At 44.7% G+C, this 20,586-nt stretch overlaps 1 protein-coding gene across 5 annotated transcripts in view; it reads left to right on the top strand.

The window, feature by feature from the left end:
- Window positions 1-20,586, top strand: part of LOC139243544 (uncharacterized) — a 333,845-nt gene that overhangs the window by 201,148 nt on the left and 112,111 nt on the right. For all 5 annotated transcript variants that reach the window (XM_070870793.1, XM_070870792.1, XM_070870790.1 and 2 more), the window contains 2 exons: window positions 113-220; window positions 17,864-17,947. In XM_070870793.1, the coding sequence (XP_070726894.1) occupies window positions 113-220; window positions 17,864-17,947 (192 nt within the window). The remainder of the gene's footprint in view (window positions 1-112; window positions 221-17,863; window positions 17,948-20,586) is intronic.

Raw genomic sequence — 20,586 nt, 5'->3', positions numbered from 1 at the left:
ATGTTCCCCTCTAAACTACTCAAATATATTACTTGTTCTCGTATTCATTTAATCAGAACAGTATTAGAAAAGATGTTTCAAAATAATGAATGCTTTAATTTTCTTTGTACAGGATGCTTCCTTGGCATATGAACAAGAAATAGCTGATGAAGAAAACTTTACTGCCAAAGAAGCAGAAAAGAGGAAAAATGATCTCTCTGCATTAGAGAAATTGTTTCGGGTATTAATATTTTGCTGATATTTCATTGATATTTTCGTATTAGGTTTAAACTTCGCTGATAATTTTACGTCTTGGTTAATTGTTTTCAGTAAGTTTTTGGCACTGAATTTAAATTGGTTTGTGAAGAACACAGTAATACTAATGGAATAGTGAAATTACCTGCACTGCATTTAAAAATAGATCATGTACACCTCATCAATGGCTCAGTGAGATTACCAGTTATCTCCATCCCCCTCCCTGCCCACTGTCTGAAGCTGAAATGGATTTTTCATAGCCTCAGTGGCCTATTTGATCTTGAGCTGAGCTTCCGTAACATCGCCCAACTCCACTCCTGCCTCAGCTCATCTGATGTTGAAACCATAATCCATGTCGTTACCACCAGACATGACTATTCCAATGCTCTTCTGGCCGGTCTCACATCCTCCACTCTCTGTAAACTTGAGGTCATCCAAAACTCAGCAGCCAATATCCTAACATGCACCGCTCCGTTCACCTATCACTCCTGTGCTCGCTGACATACATTGGCCCGGTATTTGCAGTAGTGATAATGGCAAGGCTGTCAGTGCTTGCCGTTATTACAGGGTAAAAATGACAGCAACTTCTGGAGCCCGCACTTGCACAGTTAAACGCGGAAATCGGGAAATTGCTGTCAGAGATATCCTGCTCCTCCACAAGATGCACTGTTGCAGTCTTCGCTGATGGAATCAGCACAGAATCACTGATTTGGCATGAACTACTTACCCACTAATCTCACTGTAAAGACTAATGAAAAAGTTAAGCCTTGTTCAATCAGAGTTTTTAACTAACTCATAATTACTGCTGAACAACCACTCTGACCCTGAAAAAATAATTTTACAAGTGTGGAGTCCCAATCCCTCAGAAGGAAATTTAAATGTTGCAGGTTTTTAAAAAAAAATATTTTTCACGTTTGTGTTTTGCTATTTAAGTTTCTCCCTTAACCCCATTTGAAAGTCCCAATCTTTAATTTGCTTTCTGAGCAATGATTTAAATGTGATTTATATTCTCTGATTTTTACTTCCTGCTTTGCTGTCTGTGAGAATTCTTCAATCTGATTGGTTGATCAGCCTGCCTGTTGCCTGCCCTGTTGTTAGATGCCACAGATTCCCTGCAGAAGGCGGCAAATTCAAACTGACATCGGAATAGAGGGGGTCTGTGCTTTAGAACCCGCTAAAACTTTTTTGAGGTCAAGGACAAATGTCGTTCCTTCACCACTGACTGTAAAATTCAGGCCATAGGCTCCTGGTCCGGCAACACCTATATTTTAAAATTCTCATCCTTATGTTCAAATTACTCAATGGTCTTGCCCCTCCCTATATTTGTATCCTCCTCCAGCTCTATAACCCACTGAGAACTATGGGCTCCTCCAATTTTGGCTTTTTGCGCATCCCTGATTTTCATCGCTCCGCCATTGGCCTTCATCTGCATTGTCTACATTCTAAACTCTAGAAATGTTGGTTCCTTTAGAGGATGAGACTGGGGAATTAATAATGGGGAACAGGGAAATGGCAGAGACTTTGAACAAATATTTTATATTGGTCTTCACGGTAGAAAACACTAAAAGCATCCCAATAATGGATAATCAAGAGGCTATAGGGAGGGAGGAACTAAAAACAATCACTGTCACTAAAGAAGTATTCGGTAAAATAATGGGACTAAAGATAGATAAATCCACTGGACCTGATGGCTTGCATCTTAGGGTCTTAAAAGAAGTGGCTGCAGAGATAGTGGTTGCATTGGTTGTGATTCTGGGGAGGTCCCAGTGGATTGGAAAACTGCAAATGTAATGCCACTATTTAAAAAAGGAGGCAGACAGAAAGCAGGAAATTATAGACCAGTTAGCCTAAGATCTGTGGTTGGGTAAATGCTGGAATCCATTATTAAGGAAACAGTAGCAGGACATTTGGAAAAGCATAATTTAGTCAAGCAGAGTCAGCATGGTTTTATGAAAGGAAAATCATGTTTGACAAATTTGCTAGAGTTCTTTGAGGATGTAACGAGCAGTGTGGATAAGTGGAAACCAGTGGATGTGGTGTATTTGGATTTCCAGAAGGCATTCGATAAGGTGCCACTTAAAAGGTTACTGCACAAGATGAAAGTTCATGGGGCTGGAGCGTAATCTATTAAGCATGGATAGAGGATTGGCTAACTAACAGAAAACAGAAAGTCGGGATAAATGGGTCATTTTCCGGTTGGTAAATAGTAACTAGTGAGGTGCCACAGGGATCGGTGCTGGGGCCGCAACTATTTGCAATCAAAATTAATTATTTGGATGAAGGGACCGAGTGTAACGTGGCCAAGATTGATGATACAGAGATGAGTGGGAAAGCAAATTGTGAGGAAGACACAAAAAATCTGCAAAGGGCTATAGACAGGCTAAGTGAGTGGGCAAAAATTTGGCAGATGGAGTATAGTGTGGGAAAGTGTGAGGTTATCCACTTTGGCAGAAAATATAATAAAGCAAATGATTAATTAAATGGAGAAAAATTACAAAATGCTGCACTAAAAAGGGACATGGGGATCCTTGTGCATGAAACACAAAAAGTTAGTATGTAGGTACAGCAAGTAATCAGGAAGACAAATGAAATGTTGGCCTTTATTGCAAGGGTGATGGAGTATAAAAGCAGAGAAGTCCTGCTACAACTGTACAGGGTATTGGTGAGACCACACCTAGAGTACTACATACAGTTTTGTTCTCCTTATTTAAGGAAGGATATACTTTCATTAGAGGCAATTGAGAGAATATTCACTCAGTTGATTCCTGAGATGAAAAGGTTGAAGAAAGGTTGAGCAGGTTGGGCCTGTACTCATTGGAGTTCAGAAGAATGAGAGGTGATCTTATTGAGACATATAAGATAATGAGGGGGCTCGACAAGATTGATGCAGAGAGGATGTTTCCACTCATGGGGGAATCTAAAATTGGGGGCATAGCTTTAGAATAAGGGGTCACCCATTTAAAACTGAGATGAGGAGGAATTTCTTCTCTGAGGGTTGTAAATCTGTGGAATTCGCTGCCCCAGAGAGCTGTGGAGGGTGGTTCACTGAATATATTTAAGGCGGAGAGAGACAGATGTTTGAGCGATAAGGGAGTAAAGGGTTATGGGGAGCGGGCAGGGAAGTGGAGCTGAGCCCAAGATCAGATCAGCCATGATATTATTGAATGGCGGAGCAGGCTCGAGGAGCCATATGGCCTACTCCTGATTTTATTTATTATGCTCTTATGTTAATTAACCCTCTCCGTATCTACCTATCTCTCTTCCTTTAAGATGTTCCTTAAAACATACGTCTTCGACCAAGTTTTTGGTCACATGTCCTTATACCTCATGTGGCTCGCTGTCAGATCTGATTGAATTTTTTGAGGAGGTGACTAAAGTTGTGTACAAGGGAATGTCGATGGATGTTATTTATATGGACTTCCAGAAGGCATAAAAGACTGTTAACTAAGGTAGAAGCCCATGGAATTGAGGGCAAATTATTTACCTGGTTCGGAAATAGGCTGAGCGGCAGGAGATAAGCAGTAGGGATAATACCTAGCTACACAAATTGGCAGAATGTGACTAGTGGTGTCCCGCATGGATCTGTGTTGGGGCCGCAACTATTCACAGTATTTATTAGCAATTTAGATGATGGCATAGAAAGTCACATATCCAAATTTGCCGATGACACAAAGATAGTGGGCATTGTCGGCAGTGTAGATAAAAACATTAAATTACAAAGGGACATCGATAGATTAAGTAAACGGGCAAAACTGTGGCAAATAGATTTCAATGTAGGCAAATGTAAGATCATACACTTTGGACCTAGAAAGGACAGAACAGGGTACGTTCTAACTGGTGAAAAGCTAGAAACAGCGGAGGTCCAAAGAGACTTGGGGGTCCAGGTACAAAGATCATTTAAATGTTATGAACAGGTATAAAAAATAATCAACAAGTCTAATGGAATGCTGGCCTTTATATCTCCAGAACTAGAATACAAGGGGGTAGAAGTTATGCTGCAGCTAAACAAAACCCTGGTTAGACCACACCTGGAGTACTGAGAGCAGTTCTGTGCACCACATCTTAGGAAGGATATATTGGCATCGGAGGGAGTGCAGTGTAGGTTTACCAGAATCATACCCGAATTTCAAGGGTTGAGTTATGAGGAGAAATTACACAAATTAGGGTTGTGTTCCCTAGAATTTAGACAGTTATGGGGTGATCTGATCGAAATTTTCAAGATATTAAGGGATAGATAAAGAGAAACTATTTCTGCTGGTTGAGGAGTCTAGGACTAGGGGACAAAGTCTAAAAAATGGAGCCAAATCTTTCAGGGGTGAAATTAGGAAACACTTCGACACACAAAGGGTGGTAGAAGTTTGGCACTCTCTTCCGCAAATGGCAATTGATGTAGATCAATTGTTAATTTTAAATCTGAGATTGATAGATTTTTGTTAACCAAAGGTATTAAGGGATATGGGCCAAGAGGGTGTTAGGTTGTCGATCAGCCATGATCTCATTAAATGGCAGAACAGACTCGAGGGGCTCAGTGCCTACTCCTGTTCCTATATTCCTGTCATCAACATAGGCAGTCCCTCGGAACCATGTAAGACTTGCTTCCACTCTAAAAGTGAGTTCTCAGGTGGCTGTACAGTCTAATGCGGGAATTACAGTCTCTGTCACAGGTAGGGAAGACGGTGGTTGAAGAAAAGGGTGGGTGGGGAGCCTGGTTTGCCGCACGCTCCTTCCGCTGTCTGCGCTTGATTTCTGCATGCTCTCGGCGATGAAACTCGAGGTGCTCAGCCCCCTCCCGGATGCTCTTCCTCCATTTTGGGTGGTCTTGGGCCAGGGATTCTCAGGTGCCGGTGGGGAAGTTGCACTTTATCAAGGAGGCTTTGAGGGTGTCCTTGGAACATTTCCTCTGCCCACCTGGGGCTCGCTCGCCATGTAGGAGTTCCGAGTAGAGCACTTGCTTAGGGAGTCTCGTGTCGGGCATGCGGATGATGTGGCCCGCCCAACGTAGCTGGTCGAGCGTGGTCAGTGCTTTGATGCTGGGTTGTTGGCCTGAGCGAGAACATAGAAAACATAGAAACATAGAAAATAGGTGCAGGAGCAGGCCATTCGGCCCTTCGAGCCTGCACAGCCATTCATTATAATTATGGCAACCTCAGTACCCCACCCCTGCCTTCTCTCCATACCCCCTGATCCCTTTAGCCATAAAGGCCACATCTAACTCCCTTTTGAATATGTCCAACGAACTGGACTCACCAACTTTCTGTGGCAGAGAATTCCACAGGCTCACAACTCTCTGGGTGAAAAAGTTTCTCCTCATCTCGGTCCTATATGGCTTACCCCTTATCTTTAGTCTGTGACCCCTGATTATTGACTTCCCCAATATCGGGAACATTCTACCTGCATCTAACCTGTCCAGTCATGTCAGAATTTTATATGTTTCTATGAGATCTCCTCTCATCCTTCTAAACTCCACTGAATAAATTCTTCTAAATTCCAGTGAGTATAAGCCTAGCCGATCCAGTCTTTCCTCATATATCAGTCCTGCCATCCCGGGAATCAGTTTGGTGAGCCTTCGCTGCACTCCCTCAATAGCAAGAACGTCCTTCCTCAGATTAGGAGACCAAAACTGCACACAATACTCAAGGTGTGGTCTCACCAAGGCCCTGTACAACTGCAGTAAGACCTCCCTGTTCCTATACTCAAATCCCCTCGCTATGAAGGCCAGCATGCCATTTGCTTTCTTTACTGCCTCCTGTACCTGAATGCCTACCTTCAATGACTGATGTACCATGACACCCAGGTCTCTTTGCACCTTCCCTTTTACTAATCTGTCACCTTTCAGATGATGATCTGCCTTCCTGTTTTTGCCACCAAAGTGGATAACCTCACATTTATTCACATTATACTGCATCTGCCATGCATTTGCCCATTCAACTAACCTGTCCAAGTCACCCTGCAGCCTCTTAGCATCATCCTCGCAGCTCACACCACCACCCAGCTTAGTGTCATCTGCAAACTTGGAGATATTACATTCAATTCCTTCATCTAAATCATTAATGTATATTGTAAATAGCTGGGGTCCCAGCACTGAACCCTGCGCACCCCACTAGTCACTGTCTGCCATTCTGAAAATGACCCATTATTCCCATTCTTTGCTTCCTGTCTGCCAACCAGTTCTCTACCTACGTCAATACATTACCCCCAATACCATGTGCCTTAATTTTGCATACTAATCTCTTGTGTGGGACCTTGTCAAAAGCCTTTTGAAAGTCCAAATACACCACATCCCCACTGGTTCCCCCTTATCCACTCTACTAGTTACATCCTCAAAAAACTCTAGAAGATTTGTCAAGCATGATTTCCCTTTCATAAATCCACGCTGACTTGGACCGATCCTGTCACTGCTTTCCAGATATGCTGCTATTACATCTTTAATAATTGATTCCAGCATTTTCCCCACCACCGATGTCAGGCTAACCGGTCTATAAATCCCTGTTTTCTCTCTCCCTCCTTTTTTAAAAAGTGGGGTTACATTAGCTACCCTCCAATCCATAGGAACTGATCCAGAGCCCATGGAATGTTGGAAAATGACCACCAAACACTGACGTTAGTGCGTCTATCCTCCGAGTGGATTTGCAGAAACTTGTGGAGGCAGTGTTCGTGGTACTTCTCCAGCGCTTTGAGAAATCTGCTGCATATGGTCCATGTCTCTGAGCCATATAGGATGGTGGGTATCACTACTGCCCTACTGCTTGGTGCCAGATTTGAGGACCTGGCCTTCAAACACTCTCTTCCTCATGCGACGGAAGGCTGCACTGGCACACTGCAGGCGGTGTTGGAACTCGTCATCGATGTCTGCCCTTGCTGATAGTAGGCTCCTGAGGTATGGAAAATGGTCCACTTTGTCCAAGGTCACGCCATGGATTTTGATGACCGGGGGGCAGCACTGCGTGGCAGGGTCAGGTTGGTGGAGGACCTTTGTCTTACAGATGTTTGGCATAAGGTCTATACTTTCGTACCCCTCAGTGAAGGTGTTGACGATGGCTTGTAATTCAGCTGTTGAGTATGCGCAGACCCAAGCACATCCAGGTACTGTAGTTCTAGCTTGGAGGCAGCAAAGGTTGAACAGTTTCCCATTGGTTCTATAGTTTAGTTCCACTTCAGCGGGGAGCTTGTTGAGAGTGAGATGGAGCATTGCAGCAAGGAAGATCGAGAAAAGTGTTGGTGCAATGACGAATATGGAGTTCGGTTTCAGATCAGCTATGATCTCGTTAAATGGCAGAACAGGCTCAAGGTGCTCATTGGCCTACTCCTGTTCCTTTTTCCTGTGTTCTTATGTGCTAAGCCTTTAAAAAATAGCCACTTTAGCATTAGTCAATAGTAGAAATTTTGAAATAACTGACCAGGTGTTAATGATACCAGTGAATAGCTGAGCTCTATAGATCAGGAAAGTTATTGGGGCAGAAATTCTGAAGAGGACTTCCCACGGGAAAATCAATAAAGAATAGAAATAAAATGCGCACTTACCTGAAGCTGCTTCACCCGCTGGAACTCCCGATCCACAAGCCTCCTCTCCCTGCGACGCGCAGCGCGTGCACGTCAGGACGTCCGCAGGAGTCACGTGTGCTTGGACATCCAATCACAGGTAAGTATTTACTCATTAATTGTAATAGGAGTTTTGTAATCCAATGAATGAGAAAACCCCCAAAACTAACCAAAAATACATAAAACTTTTAAAAAAAACACCTCCCACAATAAACTAATAGAAATTAAAAATGTTACACGTTTTTAAAAGAAAAAAAAATTGCTGATTTTTAAAAAAAGTTAGGGTTTGGGTTTAAAATAACATTATCTGAGTGGGCAGGGTTTTAACATAAATGTATTTTTAAAATTTTAATTTTAATCATGTTTTTTCTATGTTTTTAAACTCTTATGCGCCTGCCTTTTCAGACGCAAGAGTTCTGAGGACATTTGCCGTGCCAGATATGGCTAGATAACCCAAAGTTCCACGTACAAATGTCCTCGCTCCTGACCTGCGGATGATCTGCTTTTCCGATGCCTTCCCGGGTCCGTAGAAACGTCGTACGGGCCCGGGACGTCAGAAATTCTGCCCCATTATTGAATCTGCTTCCATCACCCTTTCAGGCAGTGCATTCCAGATCATGCTTAAAAAAGATTCTCCTCATCACCTCCCTGATTCTTTTGTCAATTACCTTAAATGTGTTCTCTGGCTACCGACCATTCTGCCCCTGGAATTGTTTCTCTTTATTTACTCGATCAAAACCCTTCATGATTTTGAATACCTCTATTAAAACTTCTCTTAACCTTCTCTTCTCTAAGGAGTACAACCCCAGCTTCTCTAGTCTCTCTACATAACTGAAGTCCTTTATCCCAGGTACCATTCTAGTAAATCTCTTTTGATCCCTCTCCAAGGCCTGTGGTGTCCAGAATTAAACACAATATTCTAACTAAGGCCTAACCAGTGATTTCTAAAGGTTTCGTATAAATTCCTTGTTTTTATGCTCTATGCAGGGAATTTTAACCCCCTCCCCCCCCCCCCCCCCCAAGACTAGAATGGTTCACATGGATTGAAAGGTAGCAATTGTAACCTCACTATTTAAGATAGTGGCCACCATAAGTAGCTGCGTGCAAAACACTTGGTCAAGCACATTCCCAGGTGCTGGTCATGAAGATCTCCGAACAATGTGGACCCGAACTTATTTGGAATAACTACTCTTGCACCCCTCATGATACAATCTTTATCCACTGATAATTCATTCCTACGAACGAAGTATGGATGAATTTCTTTCTGTGATATCTGGTTTGGCCAGCCATTTGCTATGTAGTCATGCATCTTTGACATAACTGGGCTACGCTTGGTTGCTCTACCAATCTCTTCAGCTGTGACTGGCTGTTTATCAATGTATGAAAAATAGAACATTTCTTCCCGATTGGTTGTAATTTGTGATGAGGATGGCAACCTAGACATAGCATCAGCATTACTGTGATCAGCTGATCATCTGTTATCAATGGCATATGTATATACTGACAAAATCATCTCTGCATTCGGGCTGTAGCCAAGGTTTGAATTGGGGACTTGGATGGAGGATTGCTGTCAGGGACTTATGGTCAGTAACGATGGTAAACTTACAACCATACAAATATTTGTGGAACTTCTTGACACCAAAAATTAATGCCAAAGCTTCTCTTTCAATCTATACATAATTACGCTCACATAGAAACATAGAAAAATAGGTGCAGGAGTAGGCCATTCTGCCCTTCGAGCCTGCACCGCCATTCAATAAGATCATGGCTGATCATTCCTTCAGTACTCTTTCCTGCTTTCTCTCCATACCCCTTGATCCCCTTAACCGTAAGAGCCATATCTAACTCCTTCTTGAATATATTCAGTGAACTGGCATCAACAACTCTCTGCGGCAGGGAATTCCACAGGTTAACAACTCTCTGAGTAAAGAAGTTTCTCTTCATCTCTGTCCTAAATGGCCTACCCCTTATCCTAAGACTATGTCCTCTGGTTCTGGACTTATCCAGCATCGGAAACATTCTTCCCGCATTTAACCTGTCCAGTCCTGTCAGAATGTTTATATGAGATCTTCTCTCATCCTTCTGAACTCCAGTTGATCCAGTCTCTCCTCATATGACAGCCCAGCCATCCTGGGAATCAGTCTGGTGAACCTTCGCTGCACTCCCTCAATAGCAAGAACGTCCTCCTTCAGACTAGGAGACCAAAACTGAACACAATATTCCAGGTGAGGCCTCACTAAGGCCCTGTACAACTGCAGTAAGACCTCCCTGCTTCTATATTCAAATCCCCTAGCTATGAAGGTCAACATACCATTTGCCTTCTTCACCGCCTGCTGTACCTGCCTGCCCACTTTCAGTGACTGATGAACCATGACACCCAGGCCTCGTTGCACCTCCCCTTTTCCTAGTCTGTCACCATTCAGATAAAATTCTGCCTTCGTGTTTTTGCCCCCAAAATGGATAACCTCACATTTATCCACATTATACTGCATCTGGCATGCATTTGCCCACTCACCTAACCTGTCCAAGTCACCCTGCAGCCTCTGAGCGTCCTCCTCACAGCTCACACCGCCACCCAGTTTAATGCCATCCGCAAACTTGGAGATATTACACTCTATTCCTTCATCCAAATCGTTAATGTATATTGTAAAGAGCTGGGGTCCCAACACTGAGCCCTGCGGCACTCCACTAGTCACTGCCTACCATTCTGAAAAGGACCCGTTTATCCCGACTCTCTGCTTCCTGTCTGCCAACCAGTTCTCTCTCCACGTCAGTACATTACCCCCAATACCATGTGCTTTAATTTTGCACACCAATCTCTTGTGTGGTACCTTGTCAAAAGCCTTCGGAAAGTCCAAATACACCACATCCACTGGATCTCCCTTGTCCACTCTGCTAGTTACATCCTCAAAAAATTCTAGAAGATTCGTCAAGCATGATTTCCCTTTCATAAATCCATGCTGACTTGATCCGATCCTGTCACTGCTTTCCAAATACGCTGTTATTTCGTCCTTCATGATCGATTCCAACATTTTCCCCAGTACTGATGGCAGGCTAACCGGTCTATAATTACCCATTTTCTCTCTCCCTCCTTTTTTAAAAAGTGGTGTTACATTAGCTATCCTCCAGTCCATGGAAACTGATCCAAAGTCGATAGACTGTTGGAAAATGATCATCAATGTATCCACTATTTCTAGGGCTACTTTCTTGAGCACTCTGGGATGCAGACTATCAGGCCCCGGGGATTTATCGGCCTTCAATTCCATCAATTTCCCGAACACAATTTCCCGCCTAATAAGGATATCCTTCAGTTCCTCTTTCTCATTAGACCCACTGTCCCCTAGTACCTTCGGACAGTTATTTGTATCTTCCTTCTTTGTTCCCCATTATAATTTCACCTGAATCCGACTGCAAGGGACCTACGTTTGTCTTTACTAATCTTTTTCTCTTCACATATTTATAGAAGCTTTTGCAGTCAGTTTTTATATTCCCTGCAAGCTTCCGCTCGTACTCTATTTTCCCCCTCTTAATTAAACCCTTAGTCCTCCTCTGTTGAATTCTAAATTTCTCCCAGTCCTCAGGTGTGTTGCTTTTTCTAGCCAATGTATATGCCTCTTCCTTGGCTTTAACACTATCCTTAATTTCCTTTGTTAGGCATGGTTGAGCCACCTTCCCAGTTTTATTTTTACTCCAGACAGGGATGTACATTTGCTGAAGTTTATCCATGTGATCTTTAAATGTTTGCCATTGCTTATCCACCATCAACTCTTTGAGCATCGTTTGCCAGTCTATTTTAGCCAATTCACACCTCATCCCGTCGAAGTTATCTTTCCTTAAGTTCAGGACCCTAGTTAACTTTGTCACTCTCCATCTTAATAAGGAATTCTACCACATTATGGTCACTTTTCCCCAAGGGGCCTCGCACAACAAGATTGCTAATTAGTCCCTTCTCATTACACAATACCCAGTCTAGGATGGCCAGCTCCCTGGTTGGTTCCTCAACATATTGGTCTAGAAAACCATCCCGAATACACTCCAGGAAATCCTCCTCCACCGCATTGCTATCAGTTAGGTTAGCCCAATCAATGTGTATATTAAAGTCGTCCATGATTACTGCTGTACCTTTATTGCACACATCCCTTATTTCTTGCTTGATGCTGTCCCCAACCTCACTATTACTATGTGGTGGTCTATACACAACACCCACTAGCGTTTTCAGCCATTTGGTATTCCGCAGATCCACCCATACCGATTCCACATCATCCAGGCTAATGTCCTTCCTTACAATTGCATTGATTTCATCTTTAACCACCAACTCCACCCCACCTCCTTTTCCTCTGTCTATCCTTCCTAAATGCTGAATACTCTTGGTTGTTGAGTTCCCAGCCTTGGTTCCCCTGGAGCCATGTCTCCGTGATGCCAATCACATCGTATCCGTTAACTGCTATCTGCGCAGTTAATTCATCCACTTATTTCGAATACTCCTTGCATTGAGGCACAGAGCCTTCAGGCTTGTTTTTTTAACACACTTTGCCCCTTTAGAATTTTGCTGTAATGTGGCCCTTTTTGTTTTTTGCCTTGGGTTTCTCTGCCCTCCACTTTTACTATTTTCCTTTCTATATTTTGCTTCTGCCTCCTTTTTATTTCCCTCTTGTCTCCCTGCATAGGTTCCATTCCTCCTGCCATATTAGTTTAACTCCTCCCAACAGCACTAGCAAACACTCCCCCTAGGACATTGGTTCCGGTCCTGCCCAAGTGCAGACCGTCCGGTTTGTACTGGTCCCACCTCCTCCAGAACCGTTCCAATGTTCCAGGAATTTGAATCCCTCCCTTGTGCACCACTCCTCAAGCCATGTATTCATCTAAGCTATCCTGCGATTCCTACTCTGAGTAGCACGTGGCATTGGTAGCAATCTTGAGATTGCTACTTTTGAGGTCCTAATTTTTAATTTAGCTCCTAGCTCCCTAAATTCGCCGCGTAGGACCTCATCCCATTTTTTACCTATGTCGTTGGTACCTATATGCACCACGACAACTGGCTGTTCACCCTCCCTTTTCAGAATGTCCTGCACCCGCTCCGAGACATCCTTGACCCTTGCACCAGGAAGGCAACATACCATCCTGGAGTCTTGGTTGCGGCCGCTTACAGTTGAATCCCCTATCACTATCGCTCTCCCACTCTTTTTCCTGCCCTCCTGTGCAGCAGAGCCAGCCACGGTGCCATGAACTTGGCTGCTGCTGCTCCCCCGTTATGAGTCATCCCCCTCAACAGTACTCAAAGCAGTGTATCTGTTTTGCAGGGGAATGACTGCAGGGGATCCCTGCACTACATTCCTTGCACTGCTCTTCCTGTTGGTCTTCCATTCCCTATCTGGCTGTGGACCCTTTACCTGCAGTAAGACCAACTCACTAAACGTGCTGTTCACGTCATTCTCAGTATCGTGGATGCTCCAGAGTAAATCCACCTTCAGTTGCAATTCCGCAACACGGTCCGTCAGGAGCTGGAGGTGGATACACTTCCCGCACACGTAGTCGTCGGAGACACTGGAGGCGTCCCTGGTTTCCCACATAGTACAAGAGGAGCATAACACGTGTCCGAGCTCTCCTGCCTTGACTTAACTCTTAGATACACTTAAATTGGCAATAACAATGTTAAAAGTTACTCACTGATATAGAAGAGAAAAAAGAAAAACTACTGACCAATCACCAGCCAATCACTTACCCCTTGGCTGTGACATCACCTTTCTATTTCTTTCTACTTCTTTTTTGTCTTCACCCTGTAGCTGCACCGGTCGGCCTTTATAAGCCTCTGCTGATCCCCGGACTCACGCCTCAGCGACCATGAACTTCCGCTGCCTCTCGCGGCATTTATCGGCCTCGGACGCTCCCCGGACTCACGCCTCAGCGACCACGAACTCCCGCTGCCTCTCGCGGCCTTTATAGGCCTCTGCCGATCCCCGGACCCACGCCTCAGCGACCACGAACTCCCGCTGCCTCTTGCGGCCTTTATAGGCCTCGGACGCTCCCCGGACTCACGACTCAGCGACCACGAACTCCCGCTGCCTCTCGCGGGCTTTATAGGCCTCTGCCGATCCCTGGACTCATGCCTCAGCAACCACCAACTCCCGTTGCCTCTCGTGGCCTTTATAGGCCTCTGCCGATCCCCGGACTCATGCCTCAGCGACCACCAACTCCTGCTGCCTCTTGCGGCCTTTATAGGCTTCAGACGCTCCCCGGACTCACGCCTCAGCGACCACGAACTCCCGCTGACTCTCGCGGCCTTTATAGGCCTCTGCTGATCCCCGGACTCACGCCTCAGCGACCACGAACTCCCGCTGACTCTCGTGGCCTTTATAGGCCTCTGCTGATCCCCGGACTCACGCCTCACTGGCACTGAGAGTGCGTGAAGCAAAGGCAATTCGTCTCTCATCCCAATGATGTAGTACATGAGAGATCATTGCCCCAACTCCATACGGAGAAGCATTGCATGCTAGCTTGATCTCCTTAGATATGTCATAGTGAACTAACGTGGTGCTCTCTACCAACAGGCTTTTATATTCCTTGAATGCTGCGTCGCATTCTTTTGACCACTTCCATTGGACCTATTTTTTCAACAGCTCATTCAGTGGATGTAATACTGTAGCCAAATATGGTAGGAACTTCCCATAATAATTCAAAAGACCTCAAAATGATCTAAGTTCAATGGGAGTGGGTGCATTTCTGATTGCATCCAGCTTTCCCTTGGTTGAGTGTAAACCATCTTTGTTTACTCTGTGACCGAAGTACCCCATTGAGCATTGAAATAACTCACAGTTGCAAGCAGTCACTCATACTCTGTGCTTCTCTAGCCATTTGAGCACTTCATTCAACAAGTTATTATAGATTTTCCAGTTTGGTGCTGAAATGAGTATGTCATCTTAATAACATACTAACCCTTCAATGCCTTGCAAAATCTGGTTCATCACCTCTTGGAATATGGCGGGGGCAGAAGACAATCCAAATGGTAGCCTATTAAATTGATATAGGCCTAGATGAATATTTATAATCAAGCATGACTTGAACTCCTCATCTAGTTCAAGTTGTAAGTAGGCATTTATGAGATCTAACTTTGAGAAGAACTGGCCACCTGTCAGCAATGTGAACAAATCTTCTACATTTGTCAATGCATTGGGTAGATTACCCCCTAGAACCTGGTTTTCGATTACTTTTTAAATCACCACACAATCTTAACTGACCATCTGACTTAGGTACAAGAATGGGTGTAGCCTAATTATTTATATCTACCTTACAGAAAATATTCTCAGATTCTAGTCTTTTGAGATTGTCCTTGAGTGCGTATGGGACGGGTCATGGCTTGCAGTAAACTGGTCTAGCGTCCTTCTGTACTGTGACACTTGCCTAAAAGTCTTGCATTAGACTGCCTATTTTGCAGAACATCTTCGGATATTGCTTGATGACATCCTCTTTCGATGCAAATCTCGTTTCTACACGAAAAATCTCATTCCAATTCAGCTTCAGTGATCCTAACCAATTTCTACCTAGAAAATATAAAAGCAAAATACTGCGGATGCTGGAATCCGGAATAAAAACAGAAAATGCTGGAAATCTCAGCGAGTCAAGCAGCATCTGTGGAGAGAAAGCAGAGTTAACGTTTCGGGTCGATGACCCTTCGTTGGAACTTAGTAAGGCAGGCTTGTCCCCTGTCACTATTAAGAGAGGCAAGCTCTGAAACTGATCCTTGTATTTCACAAGTTGCATGATTTCCTGCTGGAAAAGTCGAAGATAGAGCTGCGAGGCTACTCAGGAGAGCAAATCCCTGTGGTAGGACGTATCATCATAGGCAGTCCCTCGTATCAAGGATGACTTGCTTCCACGCCAAAAAGGGATGAGTTCACAGGTGTTTCAATGAAGGACCTAATATTCCAGATCCTGAACTACATCCTGAAGGATAGAAGATGCCTGTGTGCATTTTTTTTTTAAACGTGGGGTGACCGTTGCACACCAGTCACCACACGGGCTTGACAGAGCTAGGTCTTGGTCCAGTGGCAAGGATTACCCAAGACAACTGGAGACCTGCTCTGCTGCACGGACCTAGTGCACACACATATCGAAGTGTGGACTGGCTCGTGCTGCCCCTGGGCCCCGAACTCGCGTCTCTCCTGGGCCCCGATCACGTCCCTCTGATAGGACGTATCACCGTAACCCTTGCCACTGGACAAAGACCTAGCTCTGTCAAACCCGTGTGGTGGCTGGTGTGCAACGGTCACCCCACGTTAAAAAAAATGCATGCACAGGTATCTTCTACCCTTCAGGATGTAGTTTGGGATCTGAAATATTAGGTCCTTCATTGAAACACCTGTGAACTCATCCCTTTGTGGCGTGGAAGCAAGTCATCCTCGATACGAGGGACTGCCTATGATGATACGTCCTACCACAGAGATTTGCTCTCCTGAGCAGCCTCGCAGCTCTATCTTCGACTTTTCCAGCAGGAAATCATGCAACTTGTCAAGATATAGCAATTCTGGTACTACGCTCGCGGCTGCACCAGTGTCGATTTCCATGGGTATCCTGGTTCCTGCAATGTCTGCTTGGATGACGATACTTTGCGAATCGTTGTTAGATATCCTTGTGCTCCTGATGACATGTATCTCCAGAACCTCCACGTCCTATTGCTTCTCTTCAATGCTATGTAGTCTTTGGTGATTGCTACTTCTAGCATTGAAAATTGGTTTACTTTTCAGTCGGTATGCCTTTGCAAGATGCCCAATTTTCTTGCAGAAAAAACACTCTGCGTTCACATATGGACAGCTTTGAGCAATGTGTTGTCCCAGACACCAATAGCACGACTTCAATTTACTATTAACCTGGCCGGTTGCTGAGGCCTTGGGGCCCAACTGCCTTTTACTTTTAACCTGCAGGCGATTGACCTCGGTTGTCTGCTAACTTTCTTCTGATTGTGTCACTGTTGATCCCACAAACAAAGCGGTCACGCAATGCTCGGTCCTGAAAGTTTCCGAAGTGACAGTGAATGAATAGCTTTTTTAAAGATATAATGTACTCACTGATACTCTCGTCATTTAACTGACCTTGATTTCCAAAACAATAATTTTCAGCAATTTCCTGGGGCTCAGGACTGTAATCTCCATCGGTGGCATGTCCTTTTGCTTAACAGGAACAAGCACATTTTTTCTAGGTTTCATACACCTCAGGGCCTGCTTCAGTCAGGAAAATAGCTTGTTTTCTTTCTAGCACCACCCAGTTACGGTTTTCATCATTGGGGACTTCAGCGATACTATTAGCACCGCTTCACACATGCTCCGAACGTCTCGGTGGTGATGCAACTCACCCAAGCGCCCTATTATTCCCATAGGCGCAGCCATCTGGACTCTTCAGTTCAGCCAAGCGTGCTTGTAATTTACCTTTGATTTTTTTAGCTGTTCTGCAAAACAAAGAACCTCTCAAAGTAGACTGAACCTTCCACGAACAAAAATTGCAGCTAGGGAATTTGATAATACTATCCTCGATCGCCAAATGTGATATCTTCCTGATGACGTCACAGACACACATGATGGCTCCTAACACATGAACTTGTCATGTGACCGTGTCACATGATGCCTTTATTGTATTTACATGATTAGTTGCATTACCACAGTAGTTCACTAGGTGGAGCAGTAGTCCACTAAAGGGAGCTCTATTTTGCAATAGCTTTTAAACGTGAAGAGGATAAACATTTGCCAAATAATTTTAAAGAGTATGGGGAAAGGGCAAGAGAATGGGACTGAATAGTTTCCAGATATGTTTATTGATCTCTTTTAAAAGTTTTTCATCTGTGATTCTGTCTGGCATCTTATTTTAAATTTGTAAAATGCGATCTTAGTGGGTGTGGCTTGCTGTTGGAAGTGTTAAGTCCGAAAATTTACTTTATATCGATAAGTAAAGATCACATTCAGGCTCAAATTATCCACATATGCATTAGTGCAACAATATAAACTCATATTTTCATAGTTTTCAGTTGTAACCATGTACATTTCTCATCTTAAAATTGTCTCTCGCATTAAATAATTTTAATTCTCTTTCTTTCCCTCCCCAGCAACCATTATCTGATGAATTTAAAACGAATGTGAGCACACCATCTTTATACCCAGTTTATCATGCATCTGTTCTCATGAGAGATGTAAGTTTTCTTTATTGCTTATGATGCAAAAGTCTAATTATAAGTAAATATATGGGGGTTAAATTGCTCTGCGACCCGATTGGGGGTGGTAACCTCCTAGGGCTGGGACATTCTGCGCCCGGCGCAGAATCCTGCCCAGCCGTGGATTTACCCTTACCTCTCCTCAAAGGAAACCGAGCATAATCTCGCGCGCTCCTCTTCCTTTGCGGGCGCTACTGGGCGCTGAAAGAAGCGCTACACAGATGCTCCGCGTAGTGCTGACATGCTTCAACGCCCCTCTCCTTCGATTAAAGTGGATGACTGCTGCACACTCTGCAACGTCTCCGATGGCCTCCACCAGGGCAACGTGCAACCGGGCCTGTAGCCCGGCACCCAAGAGGCATAATGGCAGCCCGAAAAATGCTAGGGCCGCCATTGTTGAGCCGACCCGAGAGTCGGCAGACAAAAAAATATGGCGGCCCGGGGCACTGGCACTCTTCCCTTTAAGGAGCACCCAGAGAGTTGGTGTCCACCAGATTCGCGAAGCGCAAAGCTGGCGTTGTCATCCACTCGCGCCAGCCTCGTAGTCCGCGGAGCAATTTCCCTTGTGGGGCGCTAAAGGGTCGGTGTGGGGTCGCCGCGCTCGGGCGATTACATCATCGTCAATTGCGTGGCGGCCCGGGCCGCTAACTGCAGGAAACCTCCGCAAATTCCCGGTCAATTTCACGAGAGGCGGGAGTGCTCTGTTCCCCCAAGCAAAAAGGCAATTTCGCCCCCTCATGTATAAAAGATAGATATGTGGGGTGGGGGGGGGTGGGGGGAAGAGAGTGATTTTAACCATCAAAAAGGATGGAAAGTAAATATGTAAAACATCTCAAACCAGGACCCAACCCACACTGAACCCCCCCACTTTTGGTTTTAACATAGGTGGGACGGGGTGGCGGGGGTGCGGGGGCGCGAGCTCGCTCCCAGGAGGCTGGTCGCTCATTTAAATAGTTTAAAGAGGCTGTGTGCCTCAGATTATTTCTCTGTTGCAGCATTAACGAGCCGCGGGAAATCTGGTAGCTGAAGGGGGGCAAGAGCTGCTACATGGAAGAGTTGAGGTAAATGCTTTTCCAGCACTACTTGTGGGCTAGGAGGAGCAGAAGTGCTTCCCCCCGGTACTCCAAGCAAACCTGTTAACCTCCCTAGCAATCGGATCTCTCGCTCCCATACCCCACCACGATCCGATGCCCTCACAATATCTTTCATGGCCCGTGATCTCCTCCCTGATGTCATGGCTCGCGATCTCCCCCCAGCCCTCATATCGTCCACGGGGCCCCAGTGATCTTTTTCTCTTCACTCCTGATCTCTCTCTTCCCTTCCACGATCATCTCCTATCCTCCTGTGATCTCCCTGGCTCCTTCCACGTTCTTCTTCCCATCTCTCACGATCTCTCTGCCACCCCATCGATGGCGCCATTGCCCGATCTCTCCGTCTCCCACCCCCCCCATCGATGCCGTCCCGACCTCTATCTCGCCTTCCCTCTACTCTGCTCCTTGGCTGTGGCCATTTTCGAAGGCCTATCCGCCCGATAGTCTGCCAGCCTCTGAGTCTGTCTGGTTGCGGCCAGGAAACAAAGCCCAAAATGGGAATCAAATCCTGCCGTTAAATGCACCAGGACCTGAGGAAAACCCGCTCTTCTGGGTTTCCCAATTGCAAAACTGCGCCACCCCATTAAAATTGTGGCCATTATGTTATAACATATGGAACCATGGACCAAGAAATGGTAATTTGGCCGATCAAACACAGTTCTTGCCTGGAACATGTGAAATCACCCTTGCCAGAGCCTTACTCTACTTATTTATCTCTTCTGGCAAAGTTCTGCAAAAGTCCTCCCTTACTCCGAAAGAAGTCAAGTGAAACTCCAGGAAGTTGATTTGCCCTTAAATTCATATTATTTCATCTTGGCTGGTTGTTTTCCAAATGTATTTGCCCTGATTTCTCAGATCCAGATCCTAATTTAGATTTTACTAAAAAGTTCACAAACTTACAAGATACTAATTTCTGAGTAAGGGCAATTGGCCCATCTTGATTCCTCCATTTAGAAAGATCCTAATGCCCTCCACCCCCATTGTAACATCTAGTCGTCTCTTAAATGATTTCAGGATTTTTGCCTCCACTCACAAGTTTATTGCACACAATGATCACTTTTTGTGTGTTGACGAAATTCATGATAGCTATCTTAAAACTATCTTTCGCTAGTTTAAACGAGTGTCCCCTTGTTCTATTCCCGCAATTTAATTTAAATATTCCAAGTTAGCTTTTTCTATAGCCTTAACAATCTTGCATATATCTATAAGATTGCCTCTCAGATGCCTCCTTTCTAGGCTGAAAAGCCTCTCTTTCTCCCGTTTATTCTCCTTACTCAGACCTTGATGTTGCGAATGAGCCTTGTAGCTCTTCCCTGCACAGCCTCCAGTGCTTGAATGGTTCTCTAGTTTCTTGGCGACCAGAACTGGACACAAAATTCAAAGTGCGGTCTGACTAATTTGCTAATTACCTCCTCTCCTAACATATTTCTTCTTAACTATTGTAAATTGTAGAACTGAGTCGAAAAGAACTGAACTATTGAATTTGCTTTTCTTTCTCTCCCAGTGTGATTGCAGCTCGCTTTTCCT

The sequence above is a fragment of the Pristiophorus japonicus genome, chromosome 2, assembly GCF_044704955.1.
Source record: "Pristiophorus japonicus isolate sPriJap1 chromosome 2, sPriJap1.hap1, whole genome shotgun sequence".
NCBI classification, from domain to species: Eukaryota; Metazoa; Chordata; class Chondrichthyes; family Pristiophoridae; genus Pristiophorus; species Pristiophorus japonicus.
Note: the sequence above shows the minus strand (reverse complement) of the source record. Positions and strands in the feature narration are given on the sequence as shown.